This window comes from Bos grunniens, chromosome 7 (genome assembly GCF_055505025.1).
Source record: "Bos grunniens cultivar Pamir isolate PY7600 chromosome 7, Bosgru_T2T1.0, whole genome shotgun sequence".
In the NCBI taxonomy this organism is placed as follows: Eukaryota; Metazoa; Chordata; class Mammalia; order Artiodactyla; family Bovidae; genus Bos; species Bos grunniens.
Window position 1 is genome coordinate 13,482,619 of NC_141171.1, and position 26,629 is coordinate 13,509,247.

Consider the following 26,629-nt stretch of genomic DNA (forward strand, 5'->3'; position numbering starts at 1 on the left):
AAAGACTCTTTGCTCTCTCTGAAGGGGGTCTGGGTTTGACCCCTGCTTGGGGAACTAGATCCCACATGCCCCAACTAAGACCCAGCACAGTCAAATAAATACATAAATATTAAAAAAATAAATAAAAAGGCATGATCAGATCCATGAGTGCCCCATGGGCAAACTTTAGCGTTTTTAAATTTTGGATTTTATCCATTAGACTATTACCCACCAAGTGCATTTTCACTTTTCTCACATGTACCCTTACTAAGAGAGTACTAAGATGGGACTGCAGCAGGTCTGTTGATTCAACTGATACATTCTAATTTAATTTTCATGAAAGGAAAATACAGAGGCAAACTAGATGTAGGATTCTTAAAGCCATTCTACTAAGGATGACATCAGATTCTTAGCACCTTTTGAAAACTTCTGACCTCTGCAAAGTCACTGTCTGCTTTACTTTAGTTGTAACGCTCCATATGCATAATAGGATTACTCTCTAATAAAGTGAGACTTAATGCTTTCATAGGAGATTTAGAGTGGCTAGATGAGACATAGAAAAGAAACAAAGCGTAGTGTTAGGCACAAGATAAACTCATAATGAGTAGCTCTCATTTCTGGTTTGGGCTTCTCTGGTAACTCAGCTGGTAAAGAATCCGCCTGCAATGCAGGAGACCTGGGTTCAGTCCCTGGGTTGGGAAGATCCCCTGGAGCAGTGCATGGCAACCCATTCCAGTATTTTTGCCTGGAGAATCCCCTTCCCTGGACAGAGGAACCTGGCGGGTTACAGTCCATGGGGTTGCAAAGAGTCAGACGGGACTGAGCAACTAAGCAAAGCACAGCTCATTTCTGGTATAAGCAGTGTTACCACTTGGATACATTCCACAGGCATATATGGCAATTGAGGCATGCCAAACCTTCCCTCTGGTTTAGAGATTTATGATTCAGTTGACTGGTATTTTGCTCTTTGTCTATGAGATATACACCAAAAAATAGTATTTCCTCATTTCCTTAGGGCATGGTCTGAATCTCTTTCTCCCTTGTGTCTTGCACAACTTTTATCCAGCACAAGCCTTCATGCTCCCCATGAAGACAGGATAGGAGTGGGAGGAAGGGGGCTGTACAACTCATCCCCATGCTCCCCGACTTTAGTCCTTGGAAGTCAAGTTAACTGGCTGGTTCTTTGGATTGGTCTTTGGACTGGTTCTTTAGCTTGATCCTAAAGCCCTCAGTACCTGGCACCTCCCACATCATTCAGTGTAACTGGACTTTTAACTTCACAAATGCATGCTTCACTCTTTCTCTTGCTTTCTTACCTTTCCACAAGTTGTTTTGTCTTTCTGAGACGTTCTTTCTCCTCATTTTGCCTGATCAACATATTCTCATCCTTTGGGTTTTTGGATCACCTCTCCTGGAAGACTTCCCCTAAATCTCCCTCAGACTCTGTTGTATGTTCCTATTGGATTCTATCCTTCCTCTCATGTTTATATTCCATTCTACTACAACTAAGTGTACAATATCCTCTCCCACACTCAGCTGTAAACTCCAGACTATTGGGATCTTATCTCTCCTGCTCATATTTCCATGAGCAGCATTTACATCCAGCCCAGAATATGTACTTAATAAATATTTGTTGAGTGTTCAATGGTTTCAAAACCAGGGTAAACCCAAGCTGGTAGGGCTATGCTGATCTTCTGGGTGATAGCATGAGGTTTACCTAAAAAACACCCTTTTTGGTTTCAGTATTGGAGAAAATGGGCTTCCCTGGTGGCTCAGTGGTTAAGAATCTGCCTGCAATGCAGGAGATGCAGGAGATGCAGGTTTGATCCCTGGGTAGGGAAGATCCCCTGGAGAAGGAAATGGCAACCCACTCCAATATTCTTGACAGAAAAATCCCACAGAGGGAGGAGCCTGGTGGGCTACAGTCCATGTTGTCACAAAGAGTCAGATGCCACTGAGTGCGTGCACATGCACTCACACACACACACACACACACACTTGAGAAAATAGTTATAGGACCCTCCTGATGTTCCCTTTTAAACTTCTGCAATTCAAAATTCAGAATGGCTGCACTTCCAACTCTTGTAATTCCATACACTTCTCCAGGACCCTAGATTTTGAGGTCCTGCCCCTAGGAAGCTCCCAGATGACCTTGTGGTCATGAATATGAGATGATTTTTTTTTCTCATGAGATTCCTTAAGGCCCTCTTTAGGTCTCTGTTCCTCAAGCTGTAGATAAAGGGCTTTAGCATGGGGGTGACGGCAGTGTACATCACACCAGAGGCTTTCTCCTTCATGGCTGTGTAGACATATGAAGGACACAGACCCCAAAGGTAGTCATATAAAGGAGGGCAACCACAGAGAGGTGGGAGCTACAGGTGGAAAAGGTTTTCCTCCTGCCTTCTGCAGAGGGCAACTTCATGATAGCCACAATAATTTGAACGTAGGCAGCCAGAATGCAAATGAAAGGCATGGCTATGACCATCCCTATCACAATGAGCACAAAAATCTTGTTCACAGAGGTGTCAGTGCACGAAAGTCTGAAGAGCGGGGTGAGGTCACAGAAGTAGTGAGGCAACCCAGTATTGCCACAGAAAACCAGACGGGCCATCAGGAGGATGTGGGTGAGGGAGATGAAGCCAGAAAATACCCACGGGCCTCCAACCAGCAGGACACAGAGGCGTGGGCTCATGATACTATAGTGTAAGGGGTGACATATAGCCATGAACCTATCATAAGCCATCACAGCTATTAAGACACTGTCCATGATGCCAAAGAAATGAAAGAAGTACATTTGTGTCAGGCAGCAGGAATAAGAGATGGACTTGCTCTTGATTTGGATGCTCACCAGCATCTTGGGGACAGTGTCAGTGGCCAAGCAGAAATCAACCAAGGAGAGATTGGCCAAGAAGAAATACATGGGGGTGTGGAGGTGGAAGTCTGTGCTGATGGCCAGGATGATCAACAGGTTCCCCACTACAGTGACCACATACATGCAGAGAAACAGAGCAAAGAGGAGAGTCTCCTGTTCTGGCTTTTCTGAAAGTCCCAGGAGGATAAACTCAGAGGAGTTGGTTTGGTTGTCTGGTTCCATGGGTATGATTCTTCTGGAAGTATTGAAAAGGGAAAGTTACCTGAATGCTAGGACAATTATTCTGGCAGATTAAATAATTTTATTCCAAGTGTATTCAGTCAGTTCAATTGCTCAGTTGTGTCTGACTCTTTGAGACCCCATGTACTGCAGCACACTAGGCTTCCCTGTCCATCACCAATTCCTGGAGCTTACTCAAACTCATATCCATTGAGTCGGTGATGCCATCCAACCATCTCATCCTCTGTTGTCCCCGTCTCCTCCCACCTTCAATCTTTTCCAGCATCAGGGTCTTTTCCAATGAGTTAGTTCTTTGAATCAAGTGGCCAAAGTATTGGAGTTTCAGCTTCAGCATTAGTCCCTCCAATGAATAGTCAGGACTTACTTCCTTTAGATGGACTGGTTGGATCTTCTTGGAGTCCAAGGGACTCTCAAGAGTCTTCTCCAATACCACAGTTTAAAAATATCAATTCTTCAACATTCAGCTTTCTTTATAGGCTAACTCTCACATCCATACATGACTACTGGAAAAACCATAGCTTTGACTAGACAGACTTTGTTGGCAAAGTAATGTATCTTGCTTTTTAATATGCTGTCTAGATTGGTCATAGCATTTCTTTTGAGGAGCAAGCATCTTTTAATTTTATGGCTGCAGTCACCATCTGCAGTGATTTTGGAGCCCCCCAAAATAAAGTCTGCCACTGTTTCCACTGGTTCCCTATCTATTTGCCATGAAGTGATGGGACCAGATGCTATAATCTTAATTTTCTGAATGTTGAGTTTTAAGCCAACTTTTTCACTCTCCTCTTTCACTTTCATCAAGAGGCTCTTTAGTTCCTCTTCACTTTCTGCCATAAGGGTGGTGTCATCTGCATATATGAGGTTATTGATATTTCTTCTGGCAACCTTGATTCCAGCTTGTGCTTCAATCAGCCCAGTGTTTCTCAAGATGTACTCTGCATATAAGTTAAATAAGCAGGGTGACAATATACAGCCTTGACGTACTCCTTTTCCTATTTGGAATCAGTCTGTTGTTCCATGCCCAGTTCTAACTGTTGCTTCCTGACCTGCATACAGGTTTCTCAAGAGGCAGGTCAGGTGGTCTGGTATTCCCATCTCTTTCAGAATTTTCCACAGTTTGTTGTGATCCACATAGTCAAAGGCTTTGGCATAGTCAATAAAGCAGAAATAGATGTTTTTCTGGAACTTTCTTGCTATTTCGATGATCCAACAGATGTTGGCAATTTGATCTTTGGATCCTTTGCCTTTTCTAAAACCAGCTAGAACACCTGGAAGTTCATGGTTCATGTACTGTTGAAACCTGGCTTGGAGAATTTTAAGCATTACTTTACTAGCGTGTGAGATGAATGCAATTGTGCGGTAGTTTGAACAGTCTTTGGTATTTCCTTTCTTTGTGATTGGAATGAAAACTGACCTTTACTATTTCCTTAATAGTATATACACAAACAGAACCAATGTTAAATAGGCCATACATAAAATTAGCCCTTAGTGTGTGCATTTGTAGGGTACATTCACCATAGTACCGCATGTATATATACAGGTAATATATATCTACCCGTATATGGAAACTACATTTTTGAGCTTAAATGTAGTATCAATTAGGAGAGGGGTAAAGCAGTGCCTTTAAATATAGATTTAAAAAAAAGAACTATAATACAATAACAATAAAAAATATGTTGAGGTAGGGTACTTGAAATTAATGTGAGCCAAGAAATGTTCAGGGAGAAGGTCAGTGTAAAGAATTATTCACAGCAAAAAGTTTTTCACTTCTGAGCCTTGCTCCTCAAGAATCTGAACTGCCCTGTGATCACATGAGAGTAAAAGAATTTGACTAATGAGAAGCTTTGGATATTGAACCCCCAAGAGACAGAGAGACTGCAAATAAGTCTGCCTTTGACCACCCCACTCAAAAGCCCTCCCAGGTCATGTGAAACACACCTGACGCTAGTCACAAGGACCATCATTTTTGCCCAGGAGCCCGGTGCTTCACTGTCTTTCTGTGCTACTTGAATGGACCCAGAGCCTCCATTTTTCCTCCTTCACATCCAGGGAAGAACTGAATGTCATCACTTAGTGTTGGCACCATGCGCTTTGGAGTCCTCTGTTTCATGTTCTGCAAATAGGGACGGGCATTTGTTTAGCAGTCGATCTGGGGGCAGCTATGAGGTGAGTTCCTGAAGAAGATGAGCAGAGCTGGGTTACCTGGGAGGGGCTGCTAATGGCCCATCAATCTCCCTGGTCTATTTCCTTGTACCTTTGCACTTATGTGTGACTGTCTCTCATTCTGCTGATCTACTCTGATCCCAAAGTCCAGGGACTTTTTCCATCCTCAAGATTAATCTGCTTGCTCAACCTGAAGAATGTTCTAAACTTCTCTTACATGCCCTTTATTACTTTGTCAAGGGGCAGAGGGGTGCACCCAGCTTCTGCTTTCCTTCCCATTGCTGGCTCATGATACCACTTTATAGAAGAAAAGTTAGTATTGAAAATATTTCATGATTATGAATAATCTAAGAAAGAAGAGGTGGACAATGAAGCAGATCCCAGTCTACTGGTTTCTCTTTAGCAATGTATGAAATATCTTAAAGTGCAGAGCGCCATAGAATACATAAGCATCTATCCATGCTTCCAGGATTAGTAAAATTTTTGTTTTCTCATCAGAGCTCTTTTATTTATCTATTTTATTTTTGGCTGTGCTGGGTCTTTGTTGCTTCTTGGGCTTTTCTCTGGTTGCAGAAGCAGGGGCTATTGTCTAGTTGTGGGGCTTGGACTTCTCATTGCAGTGGCTTCTCTTATAGAGAATGGGCTTCAGGGTGCACAGGCTTTAACACTTCTGGTTCCTGGCTCTAGAGCACAGGCTCGATAGTTGTGGCACACAGGCTTGGTTGCTCCTTGGCATGTGGCATCTTCCTGGACCAGTGATTGAACCCGTGTCTCCTGCCTGCTGCATTGGCAGGAAGATTCTTTACCACTGAGCCACCAGAGAAACCCCAGAGTTCTTTTATTAAATTAACAAAAATGTGAATAAATAAAATCTATCTTTTTTTAAATTTTATTTTATTTTTAAACTTTACATAATTTTATTAGTTTTGCCAAATATCAAATTGAATCCGCCACGTTCACTTTCATCCCCAGAGGCAACCACAATCTTGAATTTGGTTGTTCTCCATGTGTTATTTAAAATTGTTTTACACATTTCGTGTGTGTGTTTGGGTGTAAAAGGCAATAATGATAGTGCCCCACTATAGGAAAAAGGATAATTTAAATAGTGATGTAATAAGACATAGAAGCAAGGTAAGATAGTTAATGAACCAGAAAAAGCTGTACCAAGACATTAAACACTATTTTAAAATGCAAAATTCCATGTACAATGTGTAAAGAGTAAATGCAGAACAAGAATATAATTTATGAGTACTTAGTCATCATATTAAAATCAGAGGAGAATAGTGAACACCAAGTTCATTATCATGATTCCCTTTGGGAATGAAAAATAATTGAGGATATGAAAAAAAAATTCTTTAAAATATCTACCTCAAATTATGGCAATATATTTTAACTTAGTGGTCCTTAGCGGGTGGACTTTGTTATCTGTACTTTTTTATGCTTGCAATGTTTCATAATAAGAATTGAACTTTTAATATTTTGTTATTTTAAAGCATTTAAATTGTATTGTGATATAGATGTCTTTAGGGGCAAATTCTTTCTCTGAACTTTTTATTTGGGTTGATATATCGAAGTCTAACTTATTCACTTTAATTGTGACATGTTTTATCATGTGTCCATGAGAAAGGAGCATTAATCACTGATGTCATTTGAATTATGCACTCCTTTTTCTCCGGGGTTTCCCTGGTGGCTCAGATGGTAAAGGGTCTGCCTGCAATTTGGAGATGTAGGTTTGATCCCTTGGTCAAGAAGATTCCCTGGAGTAGGAAATGGCAACCTACTCCAGGATTTTTGCCTGGGGAATTCCTGTTTCTCTATCTAAGCAAGATTCCCAACAGGAGTTTCAGCGTATCCATTTTTCCCTGAAAATTACAGTTATCATGCTAAAGATACTCTTCCTTTCTCCTCTCTTCCTTTGTCTTACTCTTCCAATTACTTTTCTTCTATAATAAACCATGCCTGGTGGTGCCACTCGTGTCCATTGCAGAAACAAATCACAATAAGTAATATTAAGAGTGTCTTGTATATAAAACACTGTACTTGTGACTTTTGTCTGCTCATCCTTCCTGCATTCCCGTAAGGTTTCATGATGGTTCTTATTGTCCAAATGGGATTGGGGCTTCTCCCACAGTTGAAAAAATTTCCTCGTTTACAGAGCAAGTGCTGGAGACATAATTAAACTCAGGAGCAACTGAGTCAAAATCTTTAGTGATGCTGTTACAGTTGCTGCTGCTTCTGCTAAGTCGCTTCAGTCATGTCCGACTCTGTGCGACCCCATAGACGGCAGCCCACCAGGCTCCCCTGTCCCTGGGATTCCCCAGGCAAGAATACTGAAGTGGGTTGTCATTTCCTTCTCCAATGCATAAAATGAAAAATCAAAGTGAAGTCACTCAGTCGTGTCCAACTCTTAGTGACCCCATGGACTGCAGCCTACCAGGCTCCTCCGTCCATGGGATTTTCCAGGCAAGAGTACTGGAGTGGGGTGCCATTGCCTTCTCCAGTTACAGTTGCTAGCTTTTATAATTTAATGTTAAGAGCACATATTTTGTCATTGTTGAAGCAGAGTTTACCGAGGGCCAATCAGTTCCAAATATCAGTATCCTGATGAGCTATTCGAGGTTTTCCAGGTGGCTCAGCGGTAAAGAATCTGCTTGCCAGTTCAGGAGACATGGGTTCAATCCCTGGGTCAGGAAAATCCCTTGTAGAAGGAAATGGCAACCTACTCCAGTGTTTTGCCTGGGAAATCCCATGGACAGAGGAACCTGGCAGGCCAAAATCACAGAGTTGGACACAACTTAGCGACTAAACACAACAATTAAACTCAGAGTGAGTTTAGTTACGACAATGGAGCTATTCCTGTCATAAACTTTTTCTAAAACATCGGTTCACCAGAATATTTGAGATAATCATTGATGCACCCAGGACACAGTCAAATACCTCTTGCATGTTTCAGGTGAACCAACGGTTATATTCTTAGGAACTCACCATAACACAGAAAGTTGGAATGCTCTTGAGTTCATCCTGATATATAAAGGATTGTTTTGGGAGCAAGTGGGCAAGGCTTCCTGACCTAGACATAGATGGGGCACTTACAGTCATAGAAGAAAGATGTTCTGAAGTGCCATGCTAATTTTCCACATTTCTTTTCCTAATATTGTCAGTTTTTATACAACAGAGACAGATGTGCCCCCAACAAAAGCAATATGGAACCAATCATATTGCTGAGTTTGATTATTTCCGTGTGTATGCTCAGTCGTGTCTGACTCTTTGTGACCATGTGGGCTTTAACCGGCCAGGCTCCTCTGTCCATGGAATGTTCCAGGCAAGAATAATGGAGTAGCTTGCCATTTCCTACTCCAGGGGATCTTCCCGATCCAGGGATCAAACCCGGTTCTCCCACATTGCAGGCAGATTCTTTACTGTCTGAGCCACCAGGACGCCCAATTATTTCCATGAAAGTGAAAGTGTTAGTCACTCTGTCCTGTCTGACTCTTTTCAACCCCATCTGAACCACCAGGGAAGCCCCATAGTCTACCATAAAAAGAAGGAAATGAACGCAGGGACAGATCTCACTGGCTGGGCTACAATGGAAGGAAAAACAAAAAAGAAGAGGAGAAAGAGATTTACAAGTAATTGTCCATTAATGGAGATAACGGACATCTCTTAAACTTGTTAGTTTAAGATCTCCAGGGGATCTTCCCAGCCCAGGGATTGAACCAGGGTCTCCTGCATTGCAGGCAAATTCTTTACCATCTAAGCAGCTATATGCATACATAAATCCCCTCCTTCTCGACCCTCTCCCACCACACCCATCCTATAGCATCCTTCTAGGTTATTACAGAGCACCGAGCTGAGCTCCCTGTGCTACACAGCCAGATCCCACTAGCCAGTTACTTTACACATTGTAGTGTATGAATGCCAGCGCTACTCTCCCAATTCTTCCCGCCTTCCCCTTCCCCCACTGTGTCCACATGTCCTTTCTCTACATCTGCATTTCTATTCCTGTCCTTCACATAGGTTTGTGTATACCATTTTTCTAGATTCCATACATGTGCATTAATATACAACATTTGTTTTTCTCTTTCTGACTTACTTCACTCTGTATAACAAGGTCTAAGTTCATCCACCTCACAATAACTGACTCAAATTCATTCCTTTTTATGGCTGAATAATATTTCATTGTGTATATGTACTACAACTTCTTTATCCATTCATCTATTGATGGACATATAGGTTGCTTCCATGTCCTGGCTATTGTAAATAGTGCTGCATTAAACATTGGGGCACATGTGTCTTTTTTTAAATAATGGTTTTCTCTGGGTATACTGGGGCTTCCCTGGTGGCGCTAATGGTAAAGAACCCACCTGCCAATACAGGAGACATTAAGAGATGCAGGTTCGATCCCTGAGTCAGGAAGATCCCCTGGAGAAGAGCATGGCAACCCACCCACTCCAGTATTCTTGTCTGGAGAATCCCAAGGACAGAAGAGCCTGGTGCGCTACAGTTCATGGGGTCGCAGAGTCAGACATCACTGAAGTGACTTAGCACTCATGCATGCAGAGTATAATAAGCCATTTTTACTGATTATATGTTAAGTTCCACAGTTATCAAGGTTTCCAGGTATCTGAATGTAGGATTCTTACTTTGCTTTTTCTATTTTAAGACTGATTGACAATTGTCTCCCTCTTCCTACTGTTGTTGTAGCAATTCTTCTGTCAAGCAGACTGGACACTTGTGTTGGGAGATTTTATCTTCCTCACTCCAGGACTGTGCTTTAACACGCCAACAGATTGTTGCTTTTTAGTTAATTTTGCCTTCATTTAAAAAATGCCATGCACTTTCTATTTCCTGCAATTCTTCTTTTTTGGAATATATAAGTAATCTCATCATATTATATGTTAAATACTCTTGGGAGAAAAGAGAGTCTCATTCACATAATAGCTTATGTTTTCAAGTAGCATATTCTTTTTTTTTTTAAAGAATATTTATTTATTTTGGGGTACACTGAGTCTTCACTGCTGCACACAGCCTTTCTCTAGTCGCAGCAAGTAGGGGCTACTCTCTGTTGCTGTGCACAGGCTTCTCATTGTCGTCGGCTTCTCCTGTTGCAGGGCACAGATTCTAGAGCATGGGCTCTGTAGTTGTGGTGCACGGGCTTCGTTGCTCTGCAGCATGTGGGATCTTCCCAGACCAGGGATCGTACCCAAGTCCCCTGCATTGGCAGGTGGATTCTTAACCACTGGACTCCCAAAGTCCTCAAGTATCATATTCTAATCTTGATCTCAGGTTCTGAGTGTGGACTCTTTCCTGTTGCTGTCACATCTGGATACCACCCTTGTGGTCAGATGTTAGAAGAGTTTCAAAATCAGGGTAAGGATTTATTAGGTGGAAGTTTTCAAAGGCAAGTGATGGAATTTGGTCAACCCTTCCTGATACATAAATCTGTACTCCCCGACGCTTGCATCACCCAGTGGCGGGAGTTCAATTCTAAAGTCTGGAAACCTGAGTGCGAATCACTTCACCAGCTCTTGCTGGAGTGCCAAGTATTTTGCATCCATACCTCATACTGTCATCTCACTTTACCTTTATCTTTCCATGGGGCCATAGATAAACAGGAGGATGTTAGAAGAACCTGATTCATAGGTCAACAGAGAATAAAATTAGTTAGAATGACATATTGACAATGTACGAGATTTGCCATAGTACCTCCTTGCCAAGATTTGGTATTGATTCGTATCATTTTTTTTTTCATGTTTACCAATTTTGTGCTTAGTTGCTCAGTCACGTCAGACTCTTTGTGACCCTATGGACTGTAGCCCTCCAGGCTCCTCTGTCCATGGAACTTTTGAGGCAAGAACACTGGAGCAGGTTGCCATTTCCTATTCTAAGGGATCTTTCCGACATAGGGATCGAACCCACGTCTCTTGCATCTCTTGCACTGGCAGGTGGATTCTTTGCTACTAGTGTCACCTGGGAAGCCCCCTTACCAACTGTATTGAAGTATAGTTATAGTACATCACCCACTGTAAGCGTATATGTCCATGATTTCAGTAAATTTATAGAGTTGTGCGATTATCAGCATAATCCAGTTTTAGAACATTTCCATCACTTGGAAAAAGCTCCCTCATTGCCTTTCACAGTTAATGTTCACTCCCACCCTTACAGTTTGACCAATACTTTTCTGCTTTCTGTCTCTATAAACTTGTCTTATGGGGACATTTCATATAGATGGAATCACATAATACGTAGTTTTTTGTCTCTATCTTCTTTCACTTAGCATGAAAGGTTCCCATTCATTCATAACATGTATCAGCAATTTGTCCCCTTTAACTGCTTCATGGTATTCCATTGTTAATGATATTCCATTGTATGGAAATACTTTTTTCCCCCTCCATTCTTCAGTTAATGGGCATTTGGATTCCTTCTACTTTTCACTACGGTGAATGATGTTATGAGCATTTGTATATGTAAATGTCTATGTGAACACATGTTTGCATTTCTCTTGGGTAAATGCCTAGGCATGAGACTGCTAAGTCATATAGTATTTGTTCTTTTTTTTTTTTTCTCTTTCTGTCTTTTTTTTTTCTAATTTTATTTTATTTTTAAACTTTACATAATTGTATTAGTTTTGCCAAATATCAAAATGAATCCGCCACAGGTATACATGTGTTCCCCATCCCGAACCCTCCTCCCTCCTCCCTCCCCATACCATCCCTCTGGGTCGTCCCAGTGCACCAGTCCCAAGCATCCAGCATCGTGCATCGAACCTGGACTGGCAACTCGTTTCCTACATGATATTTTACATGTTTCAATGCCATTCTCCCAAATCTTCCCACCCTCTCCCTCTCCCACAGAGTCCATAAGACTGTTCTATACATCAGTGTCTCTTTTGCTGTCTCGTATACAGAGTTATTGTTATCATCTTTCTAAATTCCATATATATGCGTTAGTATACTGTATTTATGTTTTTCCTTCTGGCTTACTTCACTCTGTATAATAGGCTCCAGTTTCATCCACCTCATTAGAACTGATTCAAATGTATTCTTTTTAATGGCTGAGTAATACTCCATTGTGTATATGTACCACAGCTTTCTTATCCATTCATCTGCTGATGGACATCTAGGTTGCTTCCATGTCTTGGCTATTATAAACAGTGCTGCGATGAACACTGGGGTACACGTGTCTCTTTCCCTTCTGGTTTCCTCAGTGTGTATGCCCAGCAGTGGGATTGCTGGGTCATAAGGCAGTTCTATTTCCAGTTTTTTAAGGAATCTCCACACTGTTCTCCATAGTGGCTGTACTAGTTTGCATTCCCACCAACAGTGTAAGAGGGTTCCCTTTTCTCCACACCCTCTCCAGCATTTATTATTTGTAGACTTTTGGATCGCAGCCATTCTGACTGGTGTGAAATGGTACCTCATAGTGGTTTTGATTTGCATTTCTCTGATAATGAGTGATGTTGAGCATCTTTTCATGTGTTTGTTAGCCATCTGTATGTCTTCTTTGGAGAAATGTCTATTTAGTTCTTTGGCCCATTTTTTGATTGGGTCGTTTATTTTTCTGGAGTTGAGCTGTAGGAGTTGCTTGTATATTTTTGAGATTAGTTGTTTGTCGGTTGCTTCATTTGCTATTATTTTCTCCCATTCTGAAGGCTGTCTTTTCACCTTGCTAATAGTTTCCTTTGATGTGCAGAAGCTTTTAAGGTTAATTAGGTCCCATTTGTTTATTTTTGCTTTTATTTCCAATATTCTGGGAGGTGGGTCATAGAGGATCCTGCTGTGATGTATGTCGGAGAGTGTTTTGCCTATGTTCTCCTCTAGGAGTTTTATAGTTTCTGGTCTTACGTTTAGATCTTTAATCCATTTTGAGTTTAGTATTTGTTCTTAAATTTTTAAGAAATTTTTTGTGGCTGTACTATTTTGTATTCTCAGCAACTCCAGTTTCTCCACTTAGTAGTGTCTGCTTTATTATAATAATAATAATTAATATTATTAGAGTCTATCTAATGGGTGTCGTAGTGGCATCTCACTGAAGCTTCATTTGCATTTTCCTAATGACTGATATACAGCACATTTTTATGTAATTTTTTGACCATTCATGTATCTTTTTTTGAGAAACATCTATTAAGAATATTGTCCATTTTAAAAATTTGAGTTACTTGTCTTTATTATTCAGTTGTAAGAGTGCTTTAAATTTTTTAATATAAGCTCTTTATCAAACAGTTGCAGAAAGAATTCGTGAGAATGAGAAAAGTGCTGAAAAATATGCCTCACACTAGAACCCTGTGCTGGTGGTAGTGTGAGCAGTTAATAATACATTTATTTCAGTGATACCTGTTAATGCCATTATTAACTACAATGCTTATAGCACAGTTTTGTGATAAGAATTCAATGAGGCATAAATGGAAAGGGAGAAGAAAGGATAGAATTTGATGACCATTGAAAAGGGAGTGGTTGAACTGAGTTTTGGACATGAATTCCCAGAGCACTGAGAGAACACAGATGAGTCAGGCCATCATTTTCCCCATTAAATGTGCTGGGTCTGCACGAGCACGTGAACGAGTTGATTTTCTAGTCCTGCATTGATCTGGGCTCCAGAAGACTGGTCTTCAAAGTAAAACCTAATCCAGCAGCAACAACATTTAGAAATTTGTTAGAAAGGCAGATTTTGAGTCCCATGCCCAATCTTCTGAAATTCATATTCTGAATTTCATATTCTGGGGCCAGCAATATGGGTTTGGACAGACGCTCCAGTGGATTTTGATGCAAGAAACAGTTTGAAAAACTCTACTTTAAAGCCCATGTTTAATATGCATATGGTTTGTGTGTGTGTGTGTTATTTTATTTTTGGGCTTCCCAGGTGGCTCAGTTGGTAAAGAATCTGCCTGCAATGCAGGAGGCCTGGGTTCTATCCCTGTGTTGGGAAGATCTTCTGGAGAAGGGAAAGGCTACCCACTCCAGTATCCTGGCCTGAAGAATGCCATGGACTGTATAGCCCAAGGGATTCCAAAGAGTTGAACACGACTGAGTGATTTTCACTTCACTATTTTATTTTTAAAATTTTTATTAGGGACTCGTTTCATACATGATATTATACATGTTTCAATGCCATTCTCCCAAATCTCCCCACCCTCTCCCTCTCCCACAGAGTCCACAAGACTGATCTATACGAGTCGCCAGTCCAGGTTCGATGCACAATACTGGATGCTTGGGGCTGGTGCACTGGGATGATCCAGAGGGAGGGTATGGGGAGGGAGGAGGGAGGAGGGAGGAGGGTTCAGGATGGGGAACACAGGTATACCTGTGGCGGATTCATTTCGATATTTGGCAAAACTAATACAATATTGTAAAGTTTAAAAACAAAATAAAATAAAAAAATTTTATTGGGGTATAGCTGATTTACAATGTTGTGTTAGTTTCAGGAGGTGTACAGCAAAGTAAATTAGTTATACATATATTCATTCTTTTAAAAAATATTTATTTACTTATTTATTTTTGGCTGTACCAGGCCTTAGTTACAGCACACAGGCTTTAGTTATGTGGTGAGGGTTCCAGGGTGCGAGGACTCAGTAATTGTGGGGCATGGGCTCAGTAGTTGTGTCTTGGGGGCTTAGTGATCCAGGGGCATATGGGATCTTAGTTCCCCAACAAGGGTTTGAACCCATGTCCTATGCATTGGAAGGTGGATTCTTCACCACTGGACCATCAAGCGGAGTCCCTATCCACTTTTTTTTTTTTTAGGATTCTTTTCCCATATAGTCATTACAGAGTACTGAGTAGAGTTTCCTGTGCTATACAGTAGATCCTTATTAGTTATCTATTTTTATGTATAAATATATATCATTTATCTATCTATAAAATAGATACTAGTTTATATAAAATAATGTGTATATTCCTGGAGAAGGAAATGGCAACCCACTCCAGTATTCTTGCCTGGAGAACCTCATGAACAGAGAAGCCTGGAGGGTCCATGGGGTCACAAAGAGTTGGACATGACTTACGACTGAACAACAGTGTGTGTATGTCAGTCCCAGTCTCCCAATTTATCCCTCCATCCCCTTTCCCTATGCTTGATTTTGTTTTCCCTGCTTGCTGGTTGGAAGCTTTGGAGGATTCCCAAGGAATAAGCTATACATTGTTCCATATTTTATTTCTATTAGTTGGTACAATGTGGGAAAGAATAAATTAGTTTAGAGGGAGTACAGAGGACAGAAAGAAAAGAGGTTGAGAAAGTAAGACTAAAAGAGGGACAGAAGGTAAAGAAAAAGATGAAAAATATTTTCAGTTCAGTTTACAATGTAGATGTTATAGTGTTCTAAAAGAATGGGTTCTTGTACATCAATTATGTGTCCTATCACATGTATTTGTTCTTTTTTAAAAAAAATTTTAGTTTAAATTGGAGTATAGCCGATTAACAATGTTGTGATAGTTTCAGGTGAACAGTGAAGATACTCAGCCATACATGCACATGTATCCATTTTCCCCCACACTCCCCTCCCATCCAGGCTGCCGCATAACATTGAGCAGAGTTCCTTGTGCTATAGAGTAGGTCCTTGGTTATCCATTTTAAATATAACAGTGTGTACCTGTCCATCTCAAAGTCCTTAACTATCCCTTCCCCCCCAGCAATCATAAATTAGTTCTCTAGGTCTGTGAGTCTGTTTCTGTTTTCACATGTTTTTTTTTTTTTTTTTTTCTCATCAGACTCAGCCACAACATGGAAACCAAAAACCAAACAGATATAGCAGAATTTCTCCTCCTTGGTCTCTCAGAAGATCCAGAACAGCAGCCCCTCCTCTTCGGTCTATTCCTGACCATATATCTGGTCACTGCGCTTGGCAACCTGCTCATCATGCTGGCCATTGGCTCTGACTCCCACCTCCACACCCCCATGTACTTCTTCCTCTCCCACCTGTCCTTCACTGACCTCTGTTTCAGCACCACCACAGTCCCCAAGATGCTTGTGAACATTGAAAGGCGGAGCAAATCCATCAGTTACACAGGCTGCCTCACCCAGGTTTGTTTTGTCCTCTTATTTGCAGGCCTGGAAAACTTTTTCCTGGCAGCGATGGCCTATGACCGCTATGTGGCCATCTGCCACCCACTGAGGTACGTTGTCATCATGAACCCCTGCCTCTGTGGCCTGTTGATTCTACTCTCCCTGGTCATTAGCAGTGCAGATGCCCTGCTCCACACTCTGATGGTATTCCGACTGTCCTTCTGCACAGAGCTGGAAATCCCCCATTTCTTCTGTGAACTGGATCAGGTCATCAAGCTGGCATGTTCTGATACCCTCATCAATAACATCCTGGTATATTTAGTGACTAGCATATTGGGTGGTGTTCCTCTCCTTGGCATTATCTTCTCTTACACTCAAATTGTCTCCTCCATTCTGAGAATGCCCTCAGCTGGTGGGAAATATAAAGCCTTTTCCACCTGTGGATCTCATCTCTCTGTGGTTTCCTTATTTTATGGGACAGCTTTTGGAGTGTACATTAGTTCTGCACTTACACACTCTTCCAAGGAGACAGCAATAGCCTCATTGATGTACACAGTGGTCCCTCCAGTGTTGAACCCCTTCATCTACAGCCTGAGGAACAGAGACATGAAGCAAGCCTTGCGGAAACTTATCTGAGGAACATCTTTTGTAGTTGTGTCACCTACCTTGTACTTGGGCTCCAGTATGAGTCAACAAACAAGAATAATAGGTTGGACCAAATGCCTGACTCTTACTTCACCAAAGTGCTGCAGTGATGAAATTCCAAAATAACTAAAACAGTTCAATTTAGGCTTGAAAACTGACTTTGCTCTTCTCTAATATTGAGATGTTTAAAAATGTGTGATTTTTTGGTCAGGTTCTATCAAATTAGAACCTGAATTAGGCATTCTTTCTATAGTGGTACTGAGGGGAATGTTTTTAGGAGAATGGTTGGGATAGAAAGAGGACACTGATTACAAAATATTGTAATTATGTGAAGGGATGGATATGATCATTATTCTGGCTGCAGTAGTAATTTCATTAGGTTTATATATCAAATTATCATGTTAATTTCCATTGATTATCTGTTTTACATAGCCAGTGAAAATTAACAGGACAATTTGATATATATACCTAATGAAATTATAACATTGATATATGGCAGAAATGAAACCAATATTGTAATGCAATTATACTTCAATTAAAAATAAGGGTAATTTAACTTGTCATGTTAAACAACTCAAATGAATATATATTTTTTACTTACTTATTTATTTTATTTTGGCTGCACTGGGTCTTCATTGTGGCCTATAGGCTTTCTCTGGTTGTGGAGCATGGAGCCAGTTGCCCTACTACCTGTGGGATCTTGGTTCTCCCAGCAAGAATTGAGCCTGTGTCCCATGAATTGGAAGGTGGATTCTTAACCAATGGACCACCAGGGACGTCCCAGTATGTATTTTTAAAAAGAGGTGGAGAGGAAAACATAGTGTCTTCTTAGCGTCTCGGGGTGAGACAATTAGTTAACATGAATTTGGGAAAAAAGAAGGAATTTATCAAACTAAGGTCCTTTTTTGTTTGTTTCCTTTCCTATGCAAAAGCTTGTAGTTTCTGGTAGCTTCCTTGTTTATTTCTTGAAGATTTTTTTTTTTTTTTTTTACTCTCAGTTCAGTTCAGTTCAGTTCAGTCGCTCAGTCACGTCTGACTCTTTGTGACCCCATGAATTGCAGCACTCCAGGCCTCCCTGTCCATCACCATCTCCCGGAGTTCACTCAAACTCACGTCCATCAAGTTGGTGATGCCATCCAGCCATCTCATCCTCTGTCATCTCCTTCTCCTCCTGCCCCCAATCCCTCCCAGTATCAGAGTCTTTTCCAATGAGTCAACTCTTTGCATGAGGTGGCCAAAGGACATAATTCAATCCAAAGTTCTCCAATGTGGAGAAAATGTATGTTGAATCTATTATGTGAAAATTGAGAAAAAGTGATAACAAAAGTCTAAAAAGGGAGTAGGAAGTCTGTGTATATTGACCACAGTAATGATTGATCACAGAGGAAAATCAGGTTGTGCTCTATAAAACTGAGGTGAGAAATTAAGAAACAGAAAACATTCAACAGTTCTAGAATTGCACCATGAAGGTTGAGTGTCAGAGAATTGATATTTTTGAACTGTGGTGCTAGAGAAGACTCTTGAGAGTTCCTTGGACAGCAAGGAGATCAAATCAGTCAATTCTATAGGAAATCAACCCTGAATATTCATTGGCAGGACTGATGCTGAAGCTGAAGCTTCAATACTTTGACCACCTGATGTGAAGAGCTGACTCACTGGAAAAGACTATCAAAGATAGCAGCCCCTGCTCACTGTAACTAGAGAAAATCCACATGCAGCAAAGGAGACCCGAGCAGCAAAAAAAAAAAAAAAAAAAATTAAAAAGAGGAAAAGATTGTCAGCCTTAAGAAGGAAAAAGGAAATTGAGCAAAGTTCACTTGGATACTTCAAATGCTTTTGTAGTTGTGGAATTTTAAACATTTTAACCTGTGCTAATTACTTAGCAGGGACCTTAGCCCCTGGTATAAAGGACTTGCTACTTAAGATGCTCACAACTGGATGAGAAAATGAGACCTTATATCTAGAATCTCTTACCTTCCCTACCACACACAAAACAGTGTATGAGATAAATACATGCACACTCTTTCCTGTCTAGCTGTAGGTCACATTTTTACTTGAAAGCTAATGAGAAAAGACACCATACTATTTCAGACTTTATATGAACAGTAGTAATTAATCTCCACAAATAGGTTATTAATTCTAGACTTATTTTTCTTTTCCTTTATTCTCTAGCTAGGTAGCCCAACGGGACCCATCCTGTCCTTCATTTCCAAGTTTTTATGACATATGCTAAGTTGCTTTAGTTGTGCCCAACTCTTTGTGACCCATGGACTACAGCCCGCCAGGCTCTACTGTCCATGGGATTCTCCAGGCAAGAATACTGGCATGGGTTGCCATTTCTTTCTCTGGTTTTATGACATATATAGAATTAATTAATCCCCTGATACTCAGTAACTTGATCTGTTCTCTATTAGCTTTATGTTTTGACACATCTTTCTCAGTTGTATAATTAGCACGTAATGTCAGGAAAATAAATATTGAAAATCAATCATGATAGTCAGATCTTCTTCCTCTTTTTCTGTTGGGCCCCATTACAGACTGGGTGGCTAGGGTACTGGCACCTGCAGGAGTCCCTGGTTTATGTGCCAGGATCAGTTCAATGACACTTCCACTTTCTGTGTTAAGACCCGTGAGAATGTGCTTATTGATTGCCCAGAACAGGCAAGAGTTGATTCCCTAAATTCTAGTTGCTTCAATACATTTTTGTATTTTTCTTGAGAATCAATGGTTTTGAGAAAGTCTCCAAGGTGTGAACAGCTTGTTAGTATACTAATGTTTAGAGACGAATGGACTTAGGCATATTTTCTTCATTAATGGGAAATTCTGCACCATGAACATGGAGTCAGCACAAGTAACCATAACAACATCAATCCTCTGGGCTAAGACTTTGACTCAGACAGCCCTTAGCATAACTGCGCTGCAGCACTTGCCGTGTGAATAAGTATGACATGGTGAAGATCCCACATGCCACAACGGAGACCTGATGTAGCCAAATAAATGAATAAATACTTGTGGACACAGTTGGGGAAGAAGAGAGTGGGACAAATGGAGAAAGCATCATCAACATATATACACTACCATGTGTAAAACAGATGGCCAGTGAGAAGTTGCAGTATAACACAGAGCCCAGCCTGGTGCTCTGTGATGACCTAGAGAGGTGGTTTGGTGGGAAGGGAGAGAGGCTTAGGAGGAAGGGGACATTTGCATAATTATGGCTGATTTGCACTGTTGTACAGCAGAAAACCAATACAACATTGTAAAGCAATTTCCCTAATTGTATACCTATGGCTGATTCATGTGAATATTTGGCAGAAACCAACACAATTCTGTAAAAAATTATCCGTCAATTAGAAAATGAATAAATATAACAAAAGAAAAAATAATAAATTTTAAAATAAAATTTAAAAGAGAATGCATGTTGATGTATAGCAAAACCAACACAATATTGTAAAGTAAAAAAAAAACTAATAAAAGAGAAATGAAATAATGCCATTTACAACAACATGGATGGACCTAGAGATGGTCATTACCTAGCATTGTCATTATTGTTGTTGCTGTTTAGTCACTAAGTCATGTCTGAATCTTGGGATCCCATGGACCATCAGGATCCCCTGTTCATGGGATTCTCCAGGCAAGAATACTGGAGTGGGTTGCCACGCCCTCCTCCAGGGGATCTTCCCAACCCAGGCATCGAATGCAGGTCTCCTGCATTGGCAGGCGGTTTCTTTACCACTGAGCCACTAGGAAAGCCCAGAGATTGTCATACTGAATGAAATAAGTCAGGCAGAGAATGACAGATACTGTATGGTATCACTGGTATGTAATAGAAAAAATACAACAGACAAGTTAATATAACTAAAAAGAAGCAGACTCTCAGATATAGAGAACGAATTAGTGGTTACCAGCCGGGAGGGAGGGGCAATAGAGAGGTGGGGGGGATTGGTGGCCTAAACTATTGGGTATAATATAGACTACAGGGATGTATTTTGCAACATGCAGATTATAGTCAGCATTTTATAACAACTGTAAATAGTGCTTAACCTTCAAAATGTGTGGAAAATATAAAAATCACTCATTTAAATTTTCTCATGCTATCAGCTCAGTTCAGTTCAGTCGCTCAGTCATGTCTGACTCTTTGCAACCCCATGAATCGCAGCACGCCAGGCCTCCCTGTCCATCACCAACTCCTGGAGTTCACTCAAACTCACGTCCATCGGGTCAGTGATGCCATCCAGCCATCTCATCCTCTGTCATCCCCTTCTCCTCCTGCCCCCAATCCCTCACAGCATCAGAGTCTTTTCCAATGAGTCAACTCTTCGCATGAGGTGGCCAAAGTATTGGAGTTTCAGCTTTAGCGTCATAAAGTCTGACACTGTTTCCACCGTTTCCCCATCTATTTCCCATGAAGTGATGGGACCAGATGCCACGATTTTAATTTGCTGAATGTTGAGCTTTAAGCCAACTTTTTCACTCTCTTATTTCACTTTCATCAAAAGGCTTTTTAGTTCCTCTTCACTTTCTGCCATAAGGGTGGTGTCATCTGCATATCTGAGGTTATTGATATTTCTCCCGGCAATCTTGATTCCAGCTTGTGTTTCTTCCAGCCCAGCGTTTCTCATGATGTACTCTGCATAGAAGTTAAATAAGCGGGTGACAATATACAGCCTTCACATACTCCTTTTCCTATTTGGAACCAGTCTGTTGTTCCATGTCCAGTTCTAACTGTTGCTTCCTGACCTGCATACAGGTTTCTCAAGATGCAGGTCAGGTGGTCTGGTATTCCCATCTCTTTCAGAGTTTTCCACAGTTTATTGTGATCCACACAGTCAAAGGCTTTGGCATAGTCAATAAAGCAGAAATAGATGTTTTTCTAGAACTCTCTTGCTTTTTCCATGATCCAGTGGATGTTGGCAATTTGATCTCTGGTTCCTCTGCCTTTTCTAAAACCAGCTTGAACATTTGGAAGTTCACAGTTCACATATTGCTGAAGCCTGGCTTGGAGAATTTTGAGCATTACTTTACTAGTGTGTGAGATGAGTGCAATTATGCGGTAGTTGAGCATTCTCTGGCATCAGCTTTCTTTAGGATTGGAATGAAAACTGACCTTTTCCAGTCCTGTGGCCACTTCTGAGTTTCGTAGTGATTTGTTTATGGCATAAATATGACTGGACAAAATAACACGGTTTAGTTTAGGAAGGATAGTGAGGGATGGAACAAGAAGAGGAGAGATGTAAAGAGCAATCGTGAGATGATAAATTCTAATTTCAGGGAAGAATTCATGTTCTGAAATGACCACTATATCTTGCATATGTATAGAAACAGAAAGAGGAAACAAATTTTAGTACATTTCATTCTGATTCACTAATGTCACTTTACTACTTCTTCTCCTGTCTCACAATATCACAGTTTATTTCTTCTAGAAGCAAGGGGCATTTGCATTGGGACACACACATACACATGCATATAACCACAGATGCACACACATACTCATACATGTGTATTAAAACAGCTTAACACAATGCCAAGAGACACAATAAAGTTAAGACTGTAGTTGCCTCTGAGAATGGAAGGGCAGGAATGGAGGAAAATAAAAATGGAATATTGTCTCTATGCAAAATGTTTTGTTACTTTGAGAAGAGAACTGTTTCGCCTCTGCATTCGCCATATCCATTTTTAACCTTTTGATCTCCAGGGAAATTCTCATTTGATGATTATGTCTTCTGATAATTTACCCGCTTATTTTATTTCAAGGTGATTTTATTTTCTTATGCACAGGTAAAAAGAAAATGGAAGGAATCCTTGAGGCTTTGTTTTGTTGTTTAGTTGCTAAGTCGTGACCCCATGGACTGTAGCTGGGGCTTCCCAGGTGGCCCTAGCAGTAAGAATTCACCTGCCAGTACAGGAGGCACAGGAGAGGCGGGTGTAAACCCTGGTGGGGAAGATCTCCTGGAGGAGGAAATGGCAATCAGCTCCAGGATTCTTGCCTCGAGAACCTCATGGACAGAGGAACTTGGCAGGCTACAGTCCATAGGGTTTCAAAGAGTCAGACGTGACTGAAGTTACTCAGCAAACATGCACACACACATTATATTACTATATGATCCAGGAGTCCCACTCCTGGGTCTATATTTGGAGAAAAACATGGTTTATTCAGAAAATAAATTTTAGGTAGAGAATTAAGTATCTCCTTGTCAGTAGATACTTTAAATAAGTGAATTAAATTGTCTAATCTGAAGGACAGAGATTGGGAAAAAGATAAAAGAAACCTGATGTGAATATGTGTGATTTATAAGAGACTCACTGTAGATCCACAAACACAAATAGATTGCAAATGGAAGAATGGAAAAACGCAGGTAAATCATTACCAAAAGAGAGTTAATATAGTAATAATGTAGACTTTAAGTCAAAACTGTTAAACTAGACAAAGAAAGATAGATAGAAATAGGTAGCAGCCAGATAGGGATAAAATGGTTAATAATCAAGATTATAGAACAATTAGAGACATATACACACCAAACAATAGTGCCTCAAAATATGTGCCACAAACTTGACAGAAGTGAAGTGAGAAATCCAAATTTCTACACTAACACTTACAGATTTTAATGCAAATTTTCAGCAAAGGATAGTAACTCTGGATAAACAAAAAAAAGACACAGAGGGCTTACAAATGACTATAAACTAACAAAACCCAAGAGACACACAAACACTGTGCTGTGTGCTTAGTTGCTCAGTTGTGTCCGACTCTTTGCAAACACATGGACTGTAGCCTGCTGGGCTCCTTTGTCCTTGGGGATTCTCCAGGCAAGAATACTGGAGTGGGATGCCATGCCCTTCTCCAGGGGATGTTCCCAACCCAGGGATTGAACCCAGGTCTCCCACATCACAGGCAGATTCTTTACTGTCTGAGACACCAGGAAAGCCCTATATAAACACTACACTCAACAAAAGCAGAAAGAACAATCTTCTCCAGTGCACGTAGAACACTCTTTCGATAATTTACATCTTAGGCCACAAAGCAAGTATCAATAAATTTGAAAATATTGAAATCATACAGTGTCATTTCTGACTACAGTGGTGTGAATCTAGAAATAAATGAGAATGTGTGTGTACATGCTAAATTACTTCAGTTGTATTGAACTCTTTGAGGCCCCATGGACTATAGCCCACCAGTCTTCTCTGTCCATGGGATTCTCCAGCCAAGAATACTGGAGTGTGTTGCCATGGTCTTCTCCAGGGGATCTTCCTGACCCAGGGATCGAACCCTATCTCCTGCATTGAAGGCAGCTTCTGCACTGTCTGAGCCACCAGGGAAGCCCTATATAAGAGAATAACAACTAGAAAACACACAAATGTGTGGCAATTAAATAACACAGTCCTGAAAAGGCAATGGTATCTTACTGATGAGTTTTCTCAAAGCTTCCTTCATGTCCCTGTTCCTCAAACTATAGATGAAGGGGTTCATCATTTGAGGGACAACTGTATAAATCACTGAAGCCACTGCAGTCTGCCTGGAAGAATTGACAAGAGCAGAACTAATGTACACCCCCAAGCCTGTGCCATAGAATAAGGACACAACTGAGAGGTGAGAAACACAGGTGGAAAAAGCTTTATACTTTCCACCCACTGATGGCATTCTCAAAACTGAGGAGACAATTTGAGTATAGGAGAATATGATTCCACACACAGAAACACCACCAAATATACTAGTTGCCAAATATATCAGGATATTGTTAATGAGGGTATCAGAACATGCAAGCTTGATGACCTGAACAACTTCACAGAAGAAGAGAGGGATTTCCAGGTCTGTGCAAAAGGTCAGCTGCAACACCATCAGGCTGTGGAGCAGGGCATCCACGATGCTAATAAACAAGGAGAATAGAATCAGCCAACCACAAAGGCGAAAGTTCATGATGGCCATGTACCTCAGTGGGTGACAAATGGCCACATAGCGGTCATAGGCCATTATTGCAAGGAGAAAACTTTCCAAACTAGCAAACACCAGGACAAAGCAGAGCTGGGTGAGGCAGCCTGTGTAAGTGACGCTCTGATTCTGTGTTTGGATGTTCACCAGCATCTTTGGGATCGTGGTTGTGCTTAAACAGATATCAGTAAAGGACAGGTTGTAGAGAAAGAAGTACATGGGGGTGTGGAGGTGGGAGTCAGAGATGACAGCCATGATGATAAGCAAGTTTCCCAGAGTGGTAACCAGGTAAATGGACAAGAACAGAATGAAGTGGAGTGGCTGCAGTTCCAGATCCTTTGTCACTTCCATAAGAAGGAATTCTGAAACTCCTGTTTTGTTTCTGGGTCCCATGTTGTGGACAAATCTGGGAAGAAAGATGGAAACTGACAACACAATCAAATGTGGGTTTTATGCACCAGCAGGAAGCAAAACATTATCATGAGATGAGATGGAGATAAACAGAAGAATAAGAAACGTGTCTTCTGTATGCATATTATTTCTATACTTTCTTAAAAAACTGCGGCTGATATAGCAGAATGTCATCCATTGTTAATTCCCATAAGGGCTTAATGGGTAGTCACTATTCATACTGTATTTTAGAAATAATTTTATTTCTGTTTATTTTTGGCTGTGCTGGGTCTTCCTTGCTGCATGGGCTTTTCTCTAGTTGCAGCAGGAGGGGTCCACTCTCCAGTTGTGGTGCACAGGCTTCTCACTGTCGTGGCTTATCTTGTTGCAGAGCATGGGCTCTATGGTGTGTGGGCTCAGCAGCTGCGGCTCCAGGGCTCTGGAGCACAGGTTCAATAGTTGTGGTGCATGGAGCTTAGTAGTTCCACAGTGGGTGGGATCTTCCTGTATCAGGGATCAAACCCATGTCTCCTGAGTAGGCAGAAAGATTCTTTACCATTGAAGCACCAAGAAAGCAACTATATTATTTATGCTACACTACTTGGTAATTTTATAGAGAGAAGCAGACTAAGGAGGCAACTGAACATTGTGTCTCGATCCCCAGAGACCCCAGAGTCAAGCAACTGGAATAATACATAGGCGAGCACCTAAGCACACATGTCAGGAATCAGGAATGGGAAAATAAGGTGAACTTCACCAGACTTCCTGTCCACCCACTACCCACCACCACAAGATCGCAAGCAAACGTCAGACAATTTTATAACAGTCATCCTGTTTTAAGAGACGCAGATTTCAAATATAGCAATGTGTACATATCAATCCCAAAATGGGGTTCTTCCTTCCATTCTTCCCCACTGGCAACCAGAAGTTCGTTGTCTAAATCTGTGAGTCTATTTCTGTTTTGTAAATAACCAACAACATCCTTTTCATACTGTTCATGGGGTTCTCAAGGCAAGAATGCTGAAGTGGTTTGCCATTCCCTTCTCCATGGCACCACGTTTTGTCAGAACTCTCCACTGCAACCCATCTGAAGATATTAAGAAGAGGTGGCAAGAATAGAGAGAAGAGCTATGCCAAAAAAAACCACAAAACTTAATTTACCAAGATAACCTCAATGGCATGATCACTCGCTGTTAAAGTGCTGCACTCAATATGCCAGCAAATTTGGAAAACTCAGCAGTGGCCACAGGACTGGAAAAGGTCAGTTTTCATTCCAATCCCAAAGAAGGGCATTGCTAAAGAATGTTCAGACTACTGCAAGAACTTCCAGATGTTGAAGCTGGATTTAGAAAAGGCAGAGGAACCAGAGATCAAATTGCCAATATCTTTTGGATCATAGAAAAAGCAAGAGAATTCCAGAA

At 40.9% G+C, this 26,629-nt stretch overlaps 2 protein-coding genes and 1 pseudogene across 2 annotated transcripts; 1 reads left to right on the top strand and 2 right to left on the bottom strand.

Moving 5' to 3' along the window:
• Positions 1-2,030: 2,030 nt before the first annotated feature.
• LOC147368484 (olfactory receptor 1M1-like) lies at positions 2,031-3,073 on the bottom strand (annotated as a pseudogene).
• A 12,897-nt stretch (positions 3,074-15,970) lies between these two features.
• LOC147368485 (olfactory receptor 7G3-like) lies at positions 15,971-16,888 on the top strand. Its single transcript, XM_086409169.1, has one exon. The coding sequence runs from the start codon at positions 15,971-15,973 to the stop codon at positions 16,886-16,888; it is 918 nt and encodes a 305-aa protein (XP_086265295.1).
• Positions 16,889-24,257: 7,369 nt separating this feature from the next.
• LOC147368486 (olfactory receptor 7G1-like) lies at positions 24,258-25,211 on the bottom strand. Its single transcript, XM_086409160.1, has one exon. The coding sequence runs from the start codon at positions 25,209-25,211 to the stop codon at positions 24,258-24,260; it is 954 nt and encodes a 317-aa protein (XP_086265286.1).
• Between the last annotated feature and the right edge of the window lie 1,418 nt (positions 25,212-26,629).

What these genes read in the sequence shown, in the direction of transcription:
- LOC147368486 (XM_086409160.1), bottom strand. Translation starts at nt 25,211, where the DNA reads ATGGGACCCAGAAACAAAACAGGAGTTTCAGAATTCCTTCTTATGGAA.
- LOC147368485 (XM_086409169.1), top strand. Translation starts at nt 15,971, where the DNA reads ATGGAAACCAAAAACCAAACAGATATAGCAGAATTTCTCCTCCTTGGT.